A 19,314-nucleotide genomic window follows, 5' to 3' on the forward strand; every position below is an offset into this window, starting at 1 on the left:
CTTTGAAGGCACTCCTTACGCCGAGGAGTACAAGCGGCAGAGACTCGGTCCAGTTGACGTCAGCATGACAGGTGATGGCTGCCTTCAGCTGTCGGTTAAAACGCTCGACCAAACCGTTGCATTGTGGGTGGTAAGCAGTGGTCCTCCGGTGATCGAAACCGATGGACCTGGACAGTTGTTGAAACAACGCCGACTGGAATTGTCCGCCTCGATCGGTAACGATCTCGGTAGGACAACCGTATCGCGCCACCCAACAGGAGATGAACGCTTTGGCTACTGTTTCAGCGGTGATGTCAGTAATAGGCACTGCTTCCGGCCATCGTGTGAAGCGATCGACGGCTGTGAGGCAATTCCGATATTCGCCAGCGGGCGGTAGTGGGCCGATCAGGTCTAAATGGACATGTCTGAAACGCGCTGAAGGTAAAACGTGCGTACCTAAAGGTGAGGCAACGTGTCTAGTTATCTTCGCACGCTGACAAGTCAAACATGCCTTGGCCCATTCACGGCAGCTCTTAGGCATCAGTGGCCAAACGAAGCGTTGCGCAACGAGTTTAGCTGTCGCATTGGGACCTGGGTGACTGAGCGAGTGGAGGCAGTCAAAAACCTGCTGGCGCAGTTGATGTGGAACGAAGGGTCTGGGTGTCGGTGTGCTGACGTCGCAGTACAAAATGGCACGACTCCCAGGTATGCTCGTCTGGACTAGGCGAAGAGAAGTCTCGCCTGTTAGGTGGTCTTGGAGTTCAGCATCTGAGGCTTGTAGATTGGCCATCACTTCGAGATCGACAGGAGTCTGCAGTTCATCAACGCGCGATAGGATATCCCGCTGGTGGAAAGCGTAACATAGCGGCTTGTGGTCAGTGTAGACTGTGAAGTGGGTAGCTTCCAGCATGTGCCGAAAGTAGCGTATGCTCTCGTAAATCGCAAGGAGCTCACGGTCGTACGGAGAGTATTTCATTTGTGACGGGCTCAACTTGCGGGAGAAGAAACCTAATGGCTGCCAACCTTCCTCTTTGAGCTGCTGAAGTACTCCACCTATTGCCGTATCGGAGGCGTCCGTAACTAGACCTAATTTGGCTTGAGGGTCAGGATGAGCCAGCAATGCTGCATCTGCAAGGCTTTTCTTGCAATCCTTGAAAGCTCTGAGTGAATCTCCTTCCATGACTACCGGATGGGAAGCTTTAACCGAACCGGATAACAAGGCGTTCAGCGGGGCTTGAATCTGAGCGGCGTTAGGTAAAAATCGCCTGTAAAAATTCACCATCCCCAAAAATCGTCTGAGTTCTCGGACGGTTTTTGGTGGGGGGAAATTGCTGATTGCTTCAACCTTGCTATCCAGTGGTTTTGTGCCCCTTTCAGAGATTTGGTACCCGAGAAATGTAACTTCAGGCACACCGAAAACACACTTGGCCGGATTGATGAGAACACCGTACTCTTTCATACGATTGAAAAGTTGGCGCAAGTGGTCCTCGTGGTCACGTGGTGTTTTGCTAAAACAAAGAAAATCGTCTAAATACGGGTGCAAAAGTCAAAGCCACGCGTCATTTCATCGACAAATCTCTGAAAGGTTTGACCGGCATTCCTAAGTCCAAAATTCATGAAAGGAAATTCAAACAAACCAAATGGCGTGGTGATGGCGGTCTTCGGGATATCCTCCTCCGCTGTTGGTATTTGATTATAGGCCTTGACCAAATCGATGACTGAAAAATTTTTACAACCAGACAAACTTTGTGAAAAATCGTGTATATGACGAATCGGATACTGGTCGGGTATTGTTCGTGAATTTAATTGTCTGTAATCACCACATGGTCGCCAACCGTTGTCCTTCTTGGTAGTAAGGTGAAGCGGGGATGACCATGGACTGTCAGACGGACGTGCAGTTCCGTTGGATATCATAATGTTAAATTCTTGTTTTGCAATTTTAAGTTTGTCCGGCGCGAGACGACGGGGTGAGCATGCTACGGGTGGACCTGGTGTAGTGCGTATGTAGTGTTTCGTGTTGTGTTTGACAATACCTGGAGTACCAGCTGGGCGTGTTAGCTCCGGGTATTCAGCCAAGATAGCGTGGTACTTACTGTCGCCACCTGTCATTATCTTAACACTAGTAACACGATTATTATTTACATCTAGACTGGCTACAGTGCTCATATTGGTAAGACTATCGATTAATCTTTGTTGGCTGACGTCCACTATGAGTCGATAATGAGACAAAAAATCGACGCCTATAATGGCTTTTGTGACGTCAGCAACAACAAAGCGCCATGGAAAGTTGCGGCGTAAACCTAAATTAACATTTAATTGCGTATAACCATAAGTATCTATAACTGTACCATTGGCAGCACTGAGTTGATAACTAGTCTTAGAACGGCGTTCCCACAACTTATTGATAGGATAAACACAAATGTCACTTCCAGTGTCTATGAGGAAGTCTATATTATTGCTGCGGTCCTTGATGAAGAGGCGACCCGTAGAGTTGTGGCAGTCGCGAGTCGCCATCACTTGCCTGCTTGTCGGGTTTCCCGCCTTGTAGTCGCAGGGTAGCACGCACTTCCGCGCCTCGGCGCCGTGTTTGCTGTGGTACCAGCAAATGGGGTACCTGCGGTAGTGTGACTGCGACCGGCGTGATGATGAGTGGCTGCGTTGTCGTTGTCGTCCACGTTCGCGCCCGCGCTCCTACGGCCGCGGTTGATGATGCACCTGCGTCGTCAGGGCGCTGACTTGCCGCGTCAGCTCCGCTACTTGTTGGGACAGCCGGTTGATTTGTGATGACGCAGATGATGATGGTGATGATGACGTCACAGCTGCCGCGACGTGGTGGATTGGTGCTGCGATCTCGTGGACACGGTCGGCGAGCTCGGCGAGTGCGTCTAATGGAAGCGTCGACTGCGACGCGACGATCGGCTGCAATGTGGTTGGTAGCCGGCTGGTCCATATGGTCCGCAGGAAGTCCTCCGGGATCTCCGGTCCGGCGAGGTGTTGTAGGTGACGCAGGAATTGTGACGGTTTGCGTGTACCGAGCTGCTCGTGCGTCAATAGCTGCTTCACCTTGTTACCGCGGGACGCCGACAACCTTTTTATCAGCTCCTCTTTAAGCCGCTGGTAATAGGGAGGACCGGTGAGTACGTCTTCTACCTCGGCGGCATATTGGCGATCGAGGCTGGCCAATATATGATAAAATTTTGCCGTCTCGTCAGTTACTCGCATGATGGCAAATTGTCCTTCCACTTGCGCAAACCATATTTCGGGTTTTTCAGGCCAGAACGGTGGTATCCTGATGTGTGTTGAGGGTAGTTCTGTATTCGGGCACGCTGGCCCGACAGGCGACGCCATCTTGACGTGTCGCCGTGGTCGTGTAGTTACCTGCGAACGCGCCGTGTCCGATCCGCTGGATTCCGACATCTGTTCCTCCGGGGTGCTCGTAGTCGTGGGTCACCAGTTTGTTGTCGTTGTTGGTGGTGGTAAGGTCACCAGTGCCGGGCGGCACAATAACGAGTCCGTAATTGGATGGACAGTTTATTTCCAATCACAGACGGTATAACAATATTAAGAAGGAGAAATTACGGAGTACAGAAGGCACAGATAAAGCGGTAGCAAGTTCAAACACAATAATACAAAATAGATGAAAACAATAAATCGTAACGAAGCAAAAGAGTACGCGTAAGTCGAGGAGTGACACAGTGTTAGCGTGGCGTTGATCAAACCCGACTGGCCGCGAGCGGCGGCCGAGTCGTGGCGCAGGCGACGACCAGTACGTACGCAGTTATACATAGTCGGGGTCTTTGCCGCATACTAGCGCAACCGCTAGTTGCTAACTAGCTAGCCCGACTATGCTTGTGTAAATAATATAATTTTGAGTAGTGTTGTGAATGTATGATTGTTTAGCGTATTTGTGTACTGTATGAGAGTGTGTTATAGAATACGTAATTAAATATGATATAATATTAAATATTGCGTAGGTGTACAATGTAAATTAATAAATAATATGAACTAATATACATAAATATAGTAGAAACACCTACATATTGTTTATTTATTCTGGAGTACCCAATATCATTATACGCATATCAGCTGTATTGTTAGATTTTTAAGTTGTTTTACCTGTTCTTCTAAGTCGGATCAGGTGTTTCGCAGTTCAAGCACAACATTACGCAGGCACACAAACACAGACACAACCACTGTCTAAAGACATGTACACATTCCAAATACTCGCTACCGGAGAATACAAATCAATATTGCATTCCAGTTATACATTACCTTTGACCATTTTAATTATGTGCTTACCACAACCTATAGCAGTCCGCTTTTTATTCCATCTAAACGTCAATAAGACAGCACCCTCATTCTTTAAGCCTTAGTGATGTAACTCTAACCCTACCTCTCTATTTTATCTTAATCTCTGACGTGAGAGTCAGAGAGAAAAAAATCCGACTCAATCAATTTGTTTTCATACCTTCAGGTAATTATGATTTAGACAATACAGACTTAGAAGTTGCCACTAGCACCTATTCAATGAATGAAGCGAACAGGAACGAATCGAAAATGAAAATCAAAAGTGAAAAGCTTTTGCTTGCTTCTCTAGTCTAGTCAACAAGTTCAAAAACGTGTTAAATAGACATAAAGCTCCTAAAAATATGTACGATAGCTCATTGGATGCGGAATGATGTCTACAAAAATGTTTTTTAAGGGCTTATTAGCACATAAAAAATTGCGATTGTTATAAACAAAATAAGATTTAAAAAAAAGGAATTTGATTTTTCCTTAATAATTTCTAAAATAATGATATTTAAGGCATTTTGAAAAAAGATCCTGAAAGAGGAGGAAATTTCCAATAAAAAAGTCCCAACTCCCGGAATTCTATCTCTATTATTTATTAAAAAAAAATAACGCTGAAAATTGCGCTCCGCGAGGTCGCTACGGCATAGGCGCGCAGTCTAAAAAGTCGGTATATCACCTTAAATAATTTTTTTATAGTATTAAATAACAATTTAAAAATTTGAATAAATTATGGTGTAAACACTTGAAGGAAAAAAACCTCGGTGAAAAAAAAATTTTACATCGATTTTTCAAAAATTTACACCATTGTTAATTAACTAACTTTTTTCCAATCTCTGTTTTTATAAATTACGGTATAAAAGTTACAATAATTCATCTATAAATTTTTCCCTTCGTGGAGCTCTTATCATTTAAGTACTTAATAAAGTTAAGCAAAAAAATTTTTTAATCTTTATTATTTTGATAATTCAATGTTCTATGTGTAACTGAACATTGGCTTAAAAAATATGAATTAAATTGTAATTTTAAAAATCACCAGGTTGTGAGTTCCTTCTGCAGAGAGAATGCTATACGAGGTGGCTCACTGATCATTGTTAATAAAGATTATAAATGTAAGGAACGTAGAGACATTGTGAGCCTCTCTGTGGAACGGATTATTGAAATGGCCTGCGTAGAGCTTGAGCGATTCATTGTTGTAAGTGTGTACAGACCTCCTGATGCGTTATATGATTCTTTTGAAAATATTTTGGAAAATGTATTGCTAAAGCTTTCTGTCTCTAATAAACAAATTTTTGTATGTGGTGATTATAATATCAATCTTTTAGAAAACACAAATACCACTATTAGATTCAGAACATTGTTAAAGTCATATAACCTCCCAAACTTATTTCTAGAGCCTACTAGGACAACGACCACATCGGCAACATGTTTAGATAACATATTTACAAATGTAACACCGATTAACAAAAAAATTATTAATCAATTAACATCAGACCATAGTGGACAATTTGTGTCTTTTGAATCTATTATGAATTCTAAAGATAAAAATACTCTTGTGATTGTTCCTATTAATAAAAAACGAATTGAGAAGTTTAGAAATAATATTAAGCAAGAACATTCAGAAATTATTTATAACAAAAACCCAAATTTATCATACCAGAATATGTTTGAGAGAATTAATATGGTCTTTACTGATGTATTTATTCCTAAAACTGTAACATTAAAAAACAAAACGGTGTTCAGCGAGTGGGCCACCACCGGAGTGTACAAAAGTAGAAAAAAATTGTATGATCTTTACTCTGAAAAAGCTTATAATAATGATGAAACATTTCATCAATATGTCAGGAACTATTCCAAACTATTTAGAAAAGTTTGTTTAGCGGCAAAATCTTTACATTTAAGTGATTTAATCAAAAATGCCCCTGACAAGATAAAGATGACTTGGAACATCATTGGTAGAGAAAGTGGAAAAGTCAGAAATAGCCATCAAGAATTCTCGTTAAAAATAGACGATAAATTGGTAACTAGTCATGAAGATGTGGCTAATGCTTTTGAAAAGTTTTTCTCTGACATTCCAGTTTCAACTACCACATCTCTAAATTCATCCCCCACAGCAGCTGAAATATTATTGCATAACCATGTCAAGAAATGCAATGAAATTTTTAAATTTAAGAAAATTAATTCAAACAATATAATAAAAAGTTTTAATAGCCTTAATGTAAAAAATACAGCTGACTTGTGGGGAATATCAGTAAAGGTTTTGAAGTCTGTAATAGACATTATTGCTTCTCATCTTGTTAGTATTTTTAATGATTGTATTAAGTGTGGTGTATTTCCTGACTTAATGAAACATAGTAAAGTGATTCCTCTTTTTAAATCTGGTAGTACTGATGACCCCTCTAACTATAGACCTATTTCAGTACTCCCTACGTTGAGTAAAATCTTTGAAAAAATTATTTTGACACAACTTTTAGAACATTTTAATTCAAATAACCTGCTTCATAATAAACAATTCGGGTTTACAAGGGGTCGCTCTACAACTGATGCAGGTGCTTATCTAATCAAAAATATATTTCAATCTTGGGAGGAATCGCATGATTGTCTTGGAATTTTCTGTGACTTATCCAAAGCATTTGACTGTGTTGAACATGAAACATTGGTGAGGAAACTACATCACTATGGTATTAGGGATGGTGCATTGGAACTTATTACTTCCTATTTATCAGGAAGGATACAAACAGTAGATGTGAAAGGAAATAGATCTTCAGGCACCACGTTGAAAATGGGTGTACCTCAGGGTTCCATTTTGGGTCCTTTTTTATTTCTCATATATATAAACGATTTGCCTAGTTTTATTGAGTCCCGACATGAGGTCGTATTATTCGCAGATGATACATCTTTATTATTTAAAATTAAACGACAATTACAAGTCTATGACGAAGTGAATGATGCGATTTCGTGTGTGGTTCATTGGTTCCGTATCAATAACCTATTATTGAATAGTAAGAAAACGAAATGTATTAAATTTACTTTAAAATGTATTAAATCATCTTTAAATGTGAGACAAGTAGATAGTAATGTAATTGTTTCTGAGGAATCATTGGAGCTTGTTGAGTCAACCGTATTTCTTGGTATAACAGTGGACACCAAACTGCAGTGGGGACCTCATATTCATAAATTGGCGAGTAAGCTTAGCTCTGCAGCATACGCAGTAAAAAAAATTAGAATGTTAACAAATGCGGACACGGCTCGTTTAGTTTACTTTAGTTACTTCCACAGTGTCATGTCCTATGGCATTTTGCTATGGGGCAATGCGGCCGATGTAGAAATGATATTTATTCTGCAGAAAAGAGCTATACGTGCTATTTATAACATGCACTCAAGGGAATCCCTGAGGGAAAAATTTAAAGAAATTAAAGTTCTCACTATGCCATCCCAGTACATCTTTGAAAATTTGATGTATGTTCGTAAACATATTGAGGAGTTTCCTAAGATGTCGGACATACATAATAGAAATACTAGGAACAAACACAAGCTTGTTGTGCCGATGAGTAGGTTACATAAGATACGAAATTCATTCGGGTGTTTGTCTGTGCGCCTGTACAACAAAATCCCACAAGATGTTCAGAACCTACATATACATAGGTTTAAGAAAACTATTAAAGAACATCTGTGCAATAAAGCTTACTATAAAGTCAATGATTATCTAGAAGATTGCACAAAGTGGGAGTGAGTTGCTCGCTCCGGGAATTTCAATATTGTAAAATTGTTATGTTATAATTACTTATTGTAATATGAATATTTAAAAAAAAAAAAATATTTAAAATAAAAATAATAATCTAATATTTAAAAAAAAAAAAACATGCCCGCTGAGTTTCTTGCCAATTCTTCTCAGGACGGAGGCTAATTCTTGTGAATTGGCGGTAATTCTTTTGACGTTCAACAAGTATGTACTTTCATTTATGTTGAATAAAACTTTTTTGATTTGATTTGATTTGATTTGAAATTATAATTTTTTTTAATTAACAAAAAATTTAATTTCTAAAAAATGTTATGAAAAAATTTTTTTTTTCGTAATATCTTAATATTGCTGTTTTTGCATCTACCATAGGTTTTAATTAACATTTAAAAAAAAATTTTTACGCTATTTGTTAAGAAATTGTTTATAAATAAATAGACTATTTTGGGATTTAAAAAAAAAAAAGAATTACCGTCTTATTGTATAGGTGAAATAAAGATTTAGAAAAAAAAAAAAATTTCTTAAATAAATGTTTTAATTGTTTAAAATCGTTTTTTTCATATTTCAATTGTTTAAATAATTAGTTAAGAAATTATTTTTTTCTTAAAAATCATCATCGACTCTTTTCAGCGGATTAACAAAGAAATACATTTTTTTATAAATAATTTCATTGTTTATTAACTTAACAATTTGTTATAAAAAATTAATATTAATCGTTATATTTTTTTTCGAAAACTACAAAAAATTATAAAAACAACCATACATAACAAAATATAGATAAAAATATAATATAATTTTGTTTAAATAATATACTAGTTTTAATTTATACTTACCTCATTTACATTCTGCTATCGATCAGTTTTCATTTATTTATCAAATGCTTATAACAACTGATAAACAATAGTTACAGGATCGATTTTGAATTTATTTTAAAGATAAATAAATCCTTTATAAAAATGACCTGAGTGTCCTTTACCGTATCTCTTATAGTTTAAAAGTTATAACAATTTATAGCTTGACAAATTATGTAACGGCTGTAATTTCATTATCATATAATATCCAAAAATGCTGTAAAAAATACAATTTTTTTTTCTCTATATTTTATATATATGGTTGTTTTTATAATTTTTTGTAGTTTTCGAAAAAAAATATAACGATTAATATTAATTTTCTATAACAAATTGTTAAGTTAATAAACAATGAAATTATTTATAAAAAAATGTATTTCTTTGTTAATCCGCTGAAAAGAGTCAATGATGATTTTTAAGAAAAAAATAATATCTTAACTAATTATTTAAACAATTGAAATATGAAAAAAACGATTTTAAACAATTAAAACATTTAAGAATTTTTTTTTTTTTCTAAATCTTTATTTCACCTAAACAATAAGACGGTAATTCTTTTTTTTTTTTAAATCCCAAAATAGTCTATTTATTTATAAACAATTTCTTAACAAATAGCGTAAAATTTTTTTTTTAAATGTTAATTAAAACCTATGGTAGATGCAAAAACAGCAATATTAAGATATTACGAAAAAAAAATTTTTTTTCATAACATTTTTTAGAAATTAAATTTTTTGTTAATTAAAAAAAATTATAATTATCAAAATAATAAAGATAAAAAAATTTTTTTTGCTTAACTTTATTAAGTACTTAAATGATAAGAGCTCCACGAAGGGAAAAATTTATAGATAAATTATTGTAACTTTTATACCGTAATTTATAAAAACAGAGATTGGAAAAAAGTTAGTTAATTAACAATGGTGTAAATTTTTGAAAAATCGATGTAAAATTTTTTTTTCACCGAGGTTTTTTTCCTTCAAGTGTTTGGATTACACCATAAATTATTCAAATTTTTAAATTGTTATTTAATACTATAAAAAAATTATTTTAGGCGATATACCGGCTTTTTAGACTGCGCGCCTATGCCGTAGCGACCTCGCGGAGCGCTATTTTCAGCGTAATTTTTTTTTTATAAATAATAGAGATAGAATTCCGGGAGTTGGGACTTTTTTATTGGAAATTTCCTCCTCTTTCAGGATCTTTTTTCAAAATTCCTTAAATATCATTATTTTAGAAATTATTAAGGAAAAACCAAATTCCTTTTTTTTTTTATCTTATTTTGTTTATAACAATCGCAATTTTTTAATAAGTCCTTAAAAAACATTTTTGTAGACATAATTCCGCATCCAATGAGCTATCGTACATATTTTTAGGAGCTTTATGTCTATTTAACACGTTTTTGAACTTGTTGACTAGACTACTCGTTCGTTTTTAACTTAAAGCTAACTTAGACCTGTCAAAATTAAAGTTCTCAACAATAGCACGTAAGTCTTGCGCACGCACAATACAGCGGTCTACCGCTTAAAACTAATTATTATTTAACACAGACATCGAATACAACATTAAATACATTAAGCACACTACGAACTATGAAATATTTTTATGAGATCATTTCTGATACTAGAATCAATAACAAGCTACGCCTACTTTTAACGCACAGTTAATTAAAATCCTCAGATGTCACGTCCTCAATCTGCAACTTGATCTAGCCAGTATTCACGATATCATCGCGAAGTAATCACAAATATTTCGGATAATCTTCATAATTTACAACACAAAATATTTTGACGTAAATCGGCATCTGATTTTTAGGCAAAAATAACGCATTGACGTAAGGAATAGAGTATCATATCAACTGCCTTGCAACTGAAGCATTATATCAAAATCCCTTCGCTCATCTTTTTAAAACGCCATCCTTTTGCGACCATTACTTCTTAGTGTTAATCAATTTAATTGCTTGATACAGAATTGTTCTCATCTAATTAAATTGAGAAATTTATACTTTAAACACAGCTAATTTTAATATTAAAGATACAAACCTATTGAAAGTTCCATATAACGACGAACACAGAATAAAACTGATGGTATTATTGATCTTTACAGTCCGAAATCATAATCTCTATCATATTATCTCAATCTCAATCTATAATTCCATTAAATGAACTTGTTTTTAAGTCGTTTTCCCAAAACTTTGACACCATAACTAATTTAACTACTTTAATGAAGATTAAAGATCCCTATAAAGTGTTTTACACGTTCAAAGGTTTATTAATTGTTAACACGCAAAGCCTTTTGATTATATTTATATGACTTGCCTGACAACAATTTAAAATAGTTTTTTTTTTTTTTTTTCAAAGCTTATTCTACTGAGAAGACCGATACTTTGGTATATATCCCATAGGTATGTGACGGCGTCAAATCCCAAAATATTAGTACAGATACATTATGTAAATTTGAAACTACATAATATACACCGAATAAAATGTATGGTTACATTAAGCCCACTAAAATCCCCTTAAGTTTCCAAGGTTGAAGCTCACAGCCATATAATTGTGGCTAATAACTAACACAGGGATAAAGGTTGTATCATAATAAAAAGGGACAGATAACCAGGAGGGAGGTTTTAGTCCGTAGGTCACTGAGACACTTTCTCAGTGGAGTCGGGCATGCCCATTGGCCCGGGCCATTCCGATAGAGGCACCCGTCACGTGCGGACGTGCTCATCGACCACTCGATCGCCCGGTCTTTGTTCGCCCGGTTTTTGTTAGCCCGGCCATTGTTCGCGCGGCCTGTGTTCGTGATACATCTGCCGACCAAGTGTTTTTCCTGGAAGCTTTTATTTGTTTTGTTTTAGTTATTTTTGTGTTCGTGGAACATTTGCCGACAAAGTGTTTTCCTGCAAGTATTTATTTGTTTTGTTTCTTTTTGTAATCTCTGTTTTGTTGTGCTTTTTCTTTGTCCTGTAGTAATCGCGCCGCATTGCCACCTGTGTTCAATAGAACCGCTCAGGTCCGAGAAGTTGGGGCCTCGCCGCAAGGCGAGTGTTTTCAAGACCCGGGGCCGCCCCACCTGGGTACTCAGCGATCATGGACGCTGTATTCGCGGAATTCCTCCGACTTCGCCACCCACAGCTCGCCTCAGAGTTTCTGGCCTTCAAGGCCAATCACACTGCGAGCCCTCTCGAGGACTCCGCCGCGCTCGCTGCTCCTGCGTCGCCTGTACCTGCGTGCAAAGCTTCTGCATTGAGTACCGCAGCCTCTGTCGTGCCTGCCGCTCCCGTGTCGCCTATACTGGCGAGTAAAGCTGCTGCGTCGTCCACTGTGACCATCGTTTCAGCTGAGCGATCATCCGCGGCCTCCGTCGCGCCCTCTAAAACACCTACACTTGCTCGTAGGTCGCCTGCACCCGCCTCCTCGTGCTCCGACTCTGACTCGGACATGGAGGTCGACCTCGCCCCCGCCTCATCGACTGATAGATTCACCCTGGTACAGAAGGGTAAGAAGCGTGCCGCGGAGTCCCGAGCTCCCGCGGCCGCTAAAATTAGCAAAGCCGCGAACGCGTCGCGCCCCCGCTCTCAGACTCCCGTTGCGCCCCCAGCCCGTGCCACTCCGTCGCCGCGTCCGGTGGCACAAAATAAAACACAGACCCCTCCCCCGGTTATCCTTCAGGAGAAGGCAGCTTGGGATCGAGTTTGCCTGGCCCTTAAGGCCAAAAATATAAATTTCACGAATGCCCGTAACCTCGCGAACGGCATTCAAATTAAGGTTCAAACACCCGACGACCACAGGGCCCTCTCTTCTTACCTCCGTAAGGAACGTATAAGTTTCCATACTTATACGCTCCAGGAGGAGCGCGAACTCCGCGTTGTAATAAGCGGAATCCCTAAAGAGTTAGATGTAGAGCTCGTCAAGGCCGATCTGTTAGAACAGGGCTTTCCAGTGAATTCTGTGCACCGTATGCACACCGGTCGCGGTAGGGAGCCATATAATATGGTTCTAGTCACCCTCCAGCCTACCCCCGAGGGTAAGAAAATCTTCAACACACAGACCGTCTGTAGGCTCTCCGCTATCGCCGTCGAAGCCCCCCATAAAAAGGCACTCCTAGCCAGTGCCATAACTGTCAATTGTACGGGCACTCTTCCCGTAAGTGTCACGCGCGCCCCCGATGTGTTAAGTGTTTGGGCGATCACGCCACGGCCCTCTGCGCTCGCGACCAAAAAACCGCGACGGAACCGCCTAGCTGCGTCCTGTGTCGAACACAGGGTCACCCCGCGAATTACCGTGGTTGCCCCCGAGCCCCTAAAATAAATCGGCGCGTCGCCCGCCAAAACCGCCTCCGAGCTTCCGGACCAGACATCAAAGCCTCGGCACCCTCTGTGTCGCAGGCTAAGCCAGCGTTCGTTCCGGCGCCGGTGCCCAGTGTCTCGGCCTGAGCGAAACCGCTGCCGTACATGAACACGGCTACAACTCCCTCCTCCGCGATTCGTCCCGCCCCCGCGACTCGTCCCGCCCCCGCGACTCGTCCCGCCCCCGCGACTCGTCCCTCTCCCGCGACTTGCCCTCCGACCGCGTCCGACAATCTCGCTTTAGCGATCGACTTCTTTCAGTCGATCAACTTTGAGCGCGTTAACGCTTTGGGCGACGCCATTCGCGCTGCCTCCACCGCACAACACTTTATCGCCGTTGTGCAAGAATACGCCGAAGTATACGCGTCATTAAATACGTACGTCCTCCCCTCACTCCGCCGGTAATCAATGGCGTATATAAGTAGAGTAAAGCCCCTATCCGTAACGATAGGATTTTTTAACGCTTACGGTCTCGCAAATCAACGTGATCAGGTTTCTGACTTTTTGCGTGACCATCAAATTGATATATTTTTAGTGCAGGAGACCCTACTTAAGCCCGCGCGCCGTGACCCTAAAATCGCGAACTATAACATGGTCAGGAACGACAGGCTCTCTGCTCGAGGTGGTGGTACCGTCATTTACTATAGAAGAGCCCTGCATTGCGTCCCGCTCGATCCTCCCGCGCTCGCTAATATCGAAGCATCAGTGTGCCGAATCTCACTGACGGGACACGCGCCGATCGTTATCGCTTCCGTTTATCTTCCACCGGATAAGATCGTTCTAAGCAGTGATATCGAGGCGCTGCTCGGCATGGGGAGCTCTGTCATTCTGGCGGGCGACCTAAATTGTAAACACATCAGGTGGAACTCACACACCGCAACCCCGAATGGCAGGCGGCTTGACGCGTTAATCGATGATCTCGCCTTCGATATCGTCGCTCCGCTAACCCCGACTCACTACCCGCTAAATATCGCACATCGCCCGGATATACTCGACATAGCGTTATTAAAAAACGTAACTCTGCGCTTACATTCGATCGAAGTCGTTTCAGAGTTAGATTCAGACCACCGTCCCGTCGTTATGAAGCTCGGTCGCGCTCCCGATTCCATTCCTGTCGCGAGGACTGTGGTGGATTGGCACACACTGGGCATTAGCCTGGCTGAATCTGATCCACCATCGCTCCCGTTTAGCGCGGACTCTACCCCGTCTCCTCAGGATACCGCTGAAGCCATAGACATCTTAACGTCACACATCACCTCGACATTAGATAGGTCATCGAAACAAGTTGTAGCGGAGGACTTCCTTTACCGCTTCGGGTTGCCCGACGATATTAGGGAGCTCCTTAGAGCTAAGAACGCCTCGATACGCGCCTACGACAGGTATCCTACCGCGGAAAATCGTATTCGAATCTGTGCCTTACAACGCGACGTAAGGTCTCGCATCGCCGAAGTCCGAGATGCCAGATGGTCTGATTTCTTAGAAGGACTCGCGCCCTCCCAAAGGTCTTACTACCGCTTAGCTCGTACTCTCAAATCGGATACGGTAGTAACTATGCCCCCCCTCGTAGGCCCCTCAGGCCGACTCGTGGCGTTCGATGATGACGAAAAAGCAGAGCTGCTGGCCGATACATTGCAAACCCAGTGCACGCCCAGCACTCAATCCGTGGACCCTGTTCATGTAGAATTAGTAGACAGTGAGGTAGAACGCAGAGTCTCCTTGCCACCCTCGGATGCGTTACCACCCGTCACCCCGATGGAAGTTAAAGACTTGATCAAAGACCTACGTCCTCGCAAGGCTCCCGGTTCCGACGGTATATCCAACCGCGTTATTAAACTTCTACCCGTCCAACTCATCGTGATGTTGGCATCTATTTTCAATGCCGCTATGGCGAACTGTATCTTTCCCGCGGTGTGGAAAGAAGCGGACGTTATCGGCATACATAAACCCGGTAAACCAAAAAATCATCCGACGAGCTACCGCCCGATTAGCCTCCTCATGTCTCTAGGCAAACTGTATGAGCGTCTGCTCTACAAACGCCTCAGAGACTTCGTCTCATCCAAGGGCATTCTCATCGATGAACAATTCGGATTCCGTACAAATCACTCATGCGTTCAACAGGTGCACCGCCTCACGGTGCACATTCTTGTGGGTCTTAATCGACCAAAACCGTTATACACGGGAGCTCTCTTCTTCGACGTCGCAAAAGCGTTCGACAAAGTCTGGCACAATGGTTTGATTTTCAAACTATTCAACATGGGCGTGCCGGATAGTCTCGTGCTCATCATACGGGACTTCTTGTCGAACCGCTCTTTTCGATATCGAGTCGAGGGAACCCGCTCCTCCCCACGATCTCTCACAGCTGGAGTCCCGCAAGGCTCTGTCCTCTCACCCCTCCTATTTAGCTTATTCGTTAACTATATTCCCCGATCGCCGCCGACCCATTTAGCTTTATTCGCCGACGACACGACTGTTTACTATTCCAGTAGAAACAAGTCCCTAATCGCGAAGAAGCTTCAGAGCGCAGCCCTAGCCCTAGGACAGTGGTTCCGAAAATGGCGCATAGACATCAACCCAGCGAAAAGTACTGCGGTGCTATTTCAGAGGGGAAGCTCCACACTCCCGGATTTCCTCCCGGATTAGGAGGAGGACTCTCACACCCCCGATTACTCTCTTTAGACAACCCATACCCTGGGCCAGGAAGGTCAAGTACCTGGGCGTTACCCTGGATGCATCGATGACATTCCGCCCGCATATAAAATCAGTCCGTGACCGTGCCGCGTTTATTCTCGGTAGACTCTACCCCATGATCTGTAAGCGGAGTAAAATGTCCCTTCGGAACAAGGTGACACTTTACAAAACTTGCATTAGGCCCGTCATGACTTACGCGAGTGTGGTGTTCGCTCACGCGGCCCGCACACACATAGACACCCTCCAATCTTTACAATCCCGCTTTTGCAGGTTAGCCGTCGGAGCTCCGTGGTTCGTGAGGAACGTTGACCTACACGACGACCTGGGCCTCGAATCTATCCAGAAATACATGAAGTCAGCGTCGGAACGGTACTTCGATAAGGCTATGCGTCATGATAATCGCCTTATCGTTGCCGCCGCTGACTACTCCCCGAATCCTGATCACGCAGAAGCCAGTCACCGTCGACGCCCTAGAGACGTCCTTACGGATCCATCAGATCCAATAACCTTTGCACTAGACGCCTTCAGCTCTAACACTAGGAGCAGGCTTAGGGACCTCGGTAACCGTACTCGTCGAACTCGACAAAGAGTTCGCCGTGCAACCTAACCCATGAATCAGCTCGCTGAGTTTCTCGCCGGATCTTCTCAGCGGGTCGCGATTCCGATCCGGTAGTAGATTCATTCGCGAAGCAACTACTCTTGAGCTGTTAGGTCTCCTTCGGAGGCGCTCGGGTACCTGTTAGCAAATCCCACCTCTCCTGGCTGAGCCTTTGCTCGCCCACGTGTCCTGGTGAAACTGGAAAGGCCTCCGGGCCACCAGTAATCTTTCAATCATAAAAAAAAAAAAAAAAAAAAATGGCCCGGGCCCTTGGGTATCCATGAGGATTTCCTCCCGCCCACGCGAAATAAAAGCTATATACTTGTAATACGTTCGTAATATGATCGAGCTTGTGGATATATATATATAACATACATATATGTACCAATAGATAAATTTGTCATTCGACCTCACACTTCGACTTTTAAATTCCAAGCCCATGCCAATAACACAAGTCCAAGTAAGAAAAAAAACAAATATCATGCATCGGATACACTTGATAAAAACGCAAATTAGACTTTGTCTTTCCTCCACTCAAAAACGAGCCATGTTTCTAACACCCTTCTTCGTGTTTTTCTATGAAAAGAATCACATTAAAAATCTCGTATTATAACGAGCAAGTTCGATACATTGACGTCAGAGTTCCTTCCATAGTCACGCCAAAGGCTTCTTCCGATCACAAAACGAACTGTTTGAAACATTCATACACTTTTCTTTTGAGTTGATAATACAACTTCACAACAATCGTCACTAATCAAATACCTAGAGCAAAATACGATATTCTAACATTTTGTACTAAATTTGATCCGCTAATAAAGTTTAAAGTACATACTATGCAGATAAAGTATTTCACCTCGATTCTCGGAAAAGAAATCGTTATTAGTTACTTTATTGTTAATTATTTATTGTTATTGTTAATTAGTCATTTGACAAACGCGTTACGCTTGTCAAGTGACTTACTTAATTGCTGACAAGATATGCACATTTCTAGTATCGGATAATTGCTGGTAAAAGAAAATTAAAATCTTAAACAAAAATCATTGATAGCTGTTTATTTATATGAAAACATATTAAAGGCTAATTTTATGAAAAAACGCTACTACTACCAATCTAAATGATGAAAACGTCCTAAGGACTGGTACCCACCAAAAAGTTACGTGGGAGCAACGCGCGTCCGCGCTGGTGGATTCCGACACGAGACCATTTCAGCAATTTCAAAAATTTTGCTGAAAATGGTCTATATAGCGTATTTTAAAGCTTTTCCCCAGTCATTTCGCAATTCGCATTGCTTCTTCACTTACAATCTAAAAATAAAACGCTCGGCTTAAGCCACCAAACATCCGAGCTTCTCTTGTCTATTTACATTTTGAAGGGATATAAGATTGCTTTTTAGCGCATTCTGCGGAAAAATGGGAAAAATATTTGCTGAAGTGAAAACAATTCCTGAAAAGACAGGTGGCACTGTTTGAGATTCTTAATCAAGACTATTATTATACTATATTTAAAACACGTTTGATCTGAGGCTCCCTTGACATACGAAAAATAAATGCACTCAGCGAAACTTTCCAATTTACAAAAATATACTTTACTAGCGACCCGCCCTCGCTTCGCTTCGGAAACATTAAAACACACATGAAACCAAAAAAAAAAAATTAAAAAAAAATTAAAAAAAGTAGCCTATGTTCTTCAGGGACAATGTCGGCTTCTAATGGAAAAATAATTTTTCAAATCGGTCCAGTAGTTTCGGAGCCTATTCGAAACAAACAAACAAACAAATCTTTCCTCTTTATAATATTATTACTAGCGACCCGCCCTCGCTTCGCTTCGGAAACATTAAAACACACATGAAACCAAAAAAAAAAAATAAAAAAAAAATTAAAAAAAGTAGCCTATGTTCATCAGGGACAATGTCGGCTTCTAATGGAAAAAGAATTTTTCAAATCGGTCCAGTAGTTTCGGAGCCTATTCGAAACAAACAAACAAACAAATCTTTCCTCTTTATAATATTATAAGTATATAAGTATAGATATAGATAGTATAGAGTATAGATATAGATATAGATATAGAGCCTACAAGATCTTCTTGAAAATATAATATGTGCCAAAAGTAGGTACTAAATTTGTATTTTTTTTTTAATTTTTTTTCTTTTGTTTTTTTCTTTTGTTTGTTTTTTTATGTTTTTTTTGTATCTACAGACATTTATAAATCTGAAGTTAAAACAACATCTATCTATAAACTACTTTTTTTTTATATTTTTTTTATATTTTTTTTTATTCCACTACTGTTATATAGCTAGCTTTCTGTCTATCGATTGTGTGTTTTAATATTACACGTCAAGATTCGGTGTGACAATGGCTAAACGTATGAATTTGTTGTAACCACTCACACACCATATATCGCCCTTCAATAATATCACAACCAAAGCCTCCTGTGAAGTATTAACGACTATTAACTTTACAAAGTGTCAATTCAAATAAATTTTCCATTAAAATATTATGTTATTATAACGTTTTTTTTTTTTCAAATATATGAAAGTCTACTAACTACCCATGTATTTACTACTTATTTATAATGAACTTTTAGGCACAGATATCAATGTTGAAAAGTTTTAGAAAAAAATTGAATCGAATTCTGTTGAATCTAATAAAATTCACTTAATAAAATTGCCATGACCGCGAAATTTTAAAATATTCGAATTATTAGAAATAATAAAATGAACCACGGAATAGATAAATAAGGTTGGAATGGTAATGTAGGCGGGGCAAGCGTGCCACGGCTATGATTGTACAAACGTAACTCGACCGACTCAGTCATTCACCGCGCTTAGTGTGTT

At 40.4% G+C, this 19,314-nt stretch overlaps 1 protein-coding gene across 1 annotated transcript; it reads right to left on the minus strand.

Moving 5' to 3' along the window:
• Window positions 1–1,506: 1,506 nt before the first annotated feature.
• On the minus strand, window positions 1,507–3,327 carry LOC134201636 (uncharacterized). Its single transcript, XM_062676873.1, has 3 exons — window positions 2,695–3,327; window positions 2,406–2,607; window positions 1,507–1,697 (listed from the first exon to the last, which is right to left on the minus strand). The coding sequence occupies exons 1-3, from the start codon at window positions 3,325–3,327 to the stop codon at window positions 1,507–1,509; spliced, it is 1,026 nt and encodes a 341-aa protein (XP_062532857.1).
• Between the last annotated feature and the right edge of the window lie 15,987 nt (window positions 3,328–19,314).

This window comes from Bombyx mori, chromosome W (assembly GCF_030269925.1).
Source record: "Bombyx mori chromosome W, ASM3026992v2".
Taxonomy (NCBI): domain Eukaryota; kingdom Metazoa; phylum Arthropoda; class Insecta; order Lepidoptera; family Bombycidae; genus Bombyx; species Bombyx mori.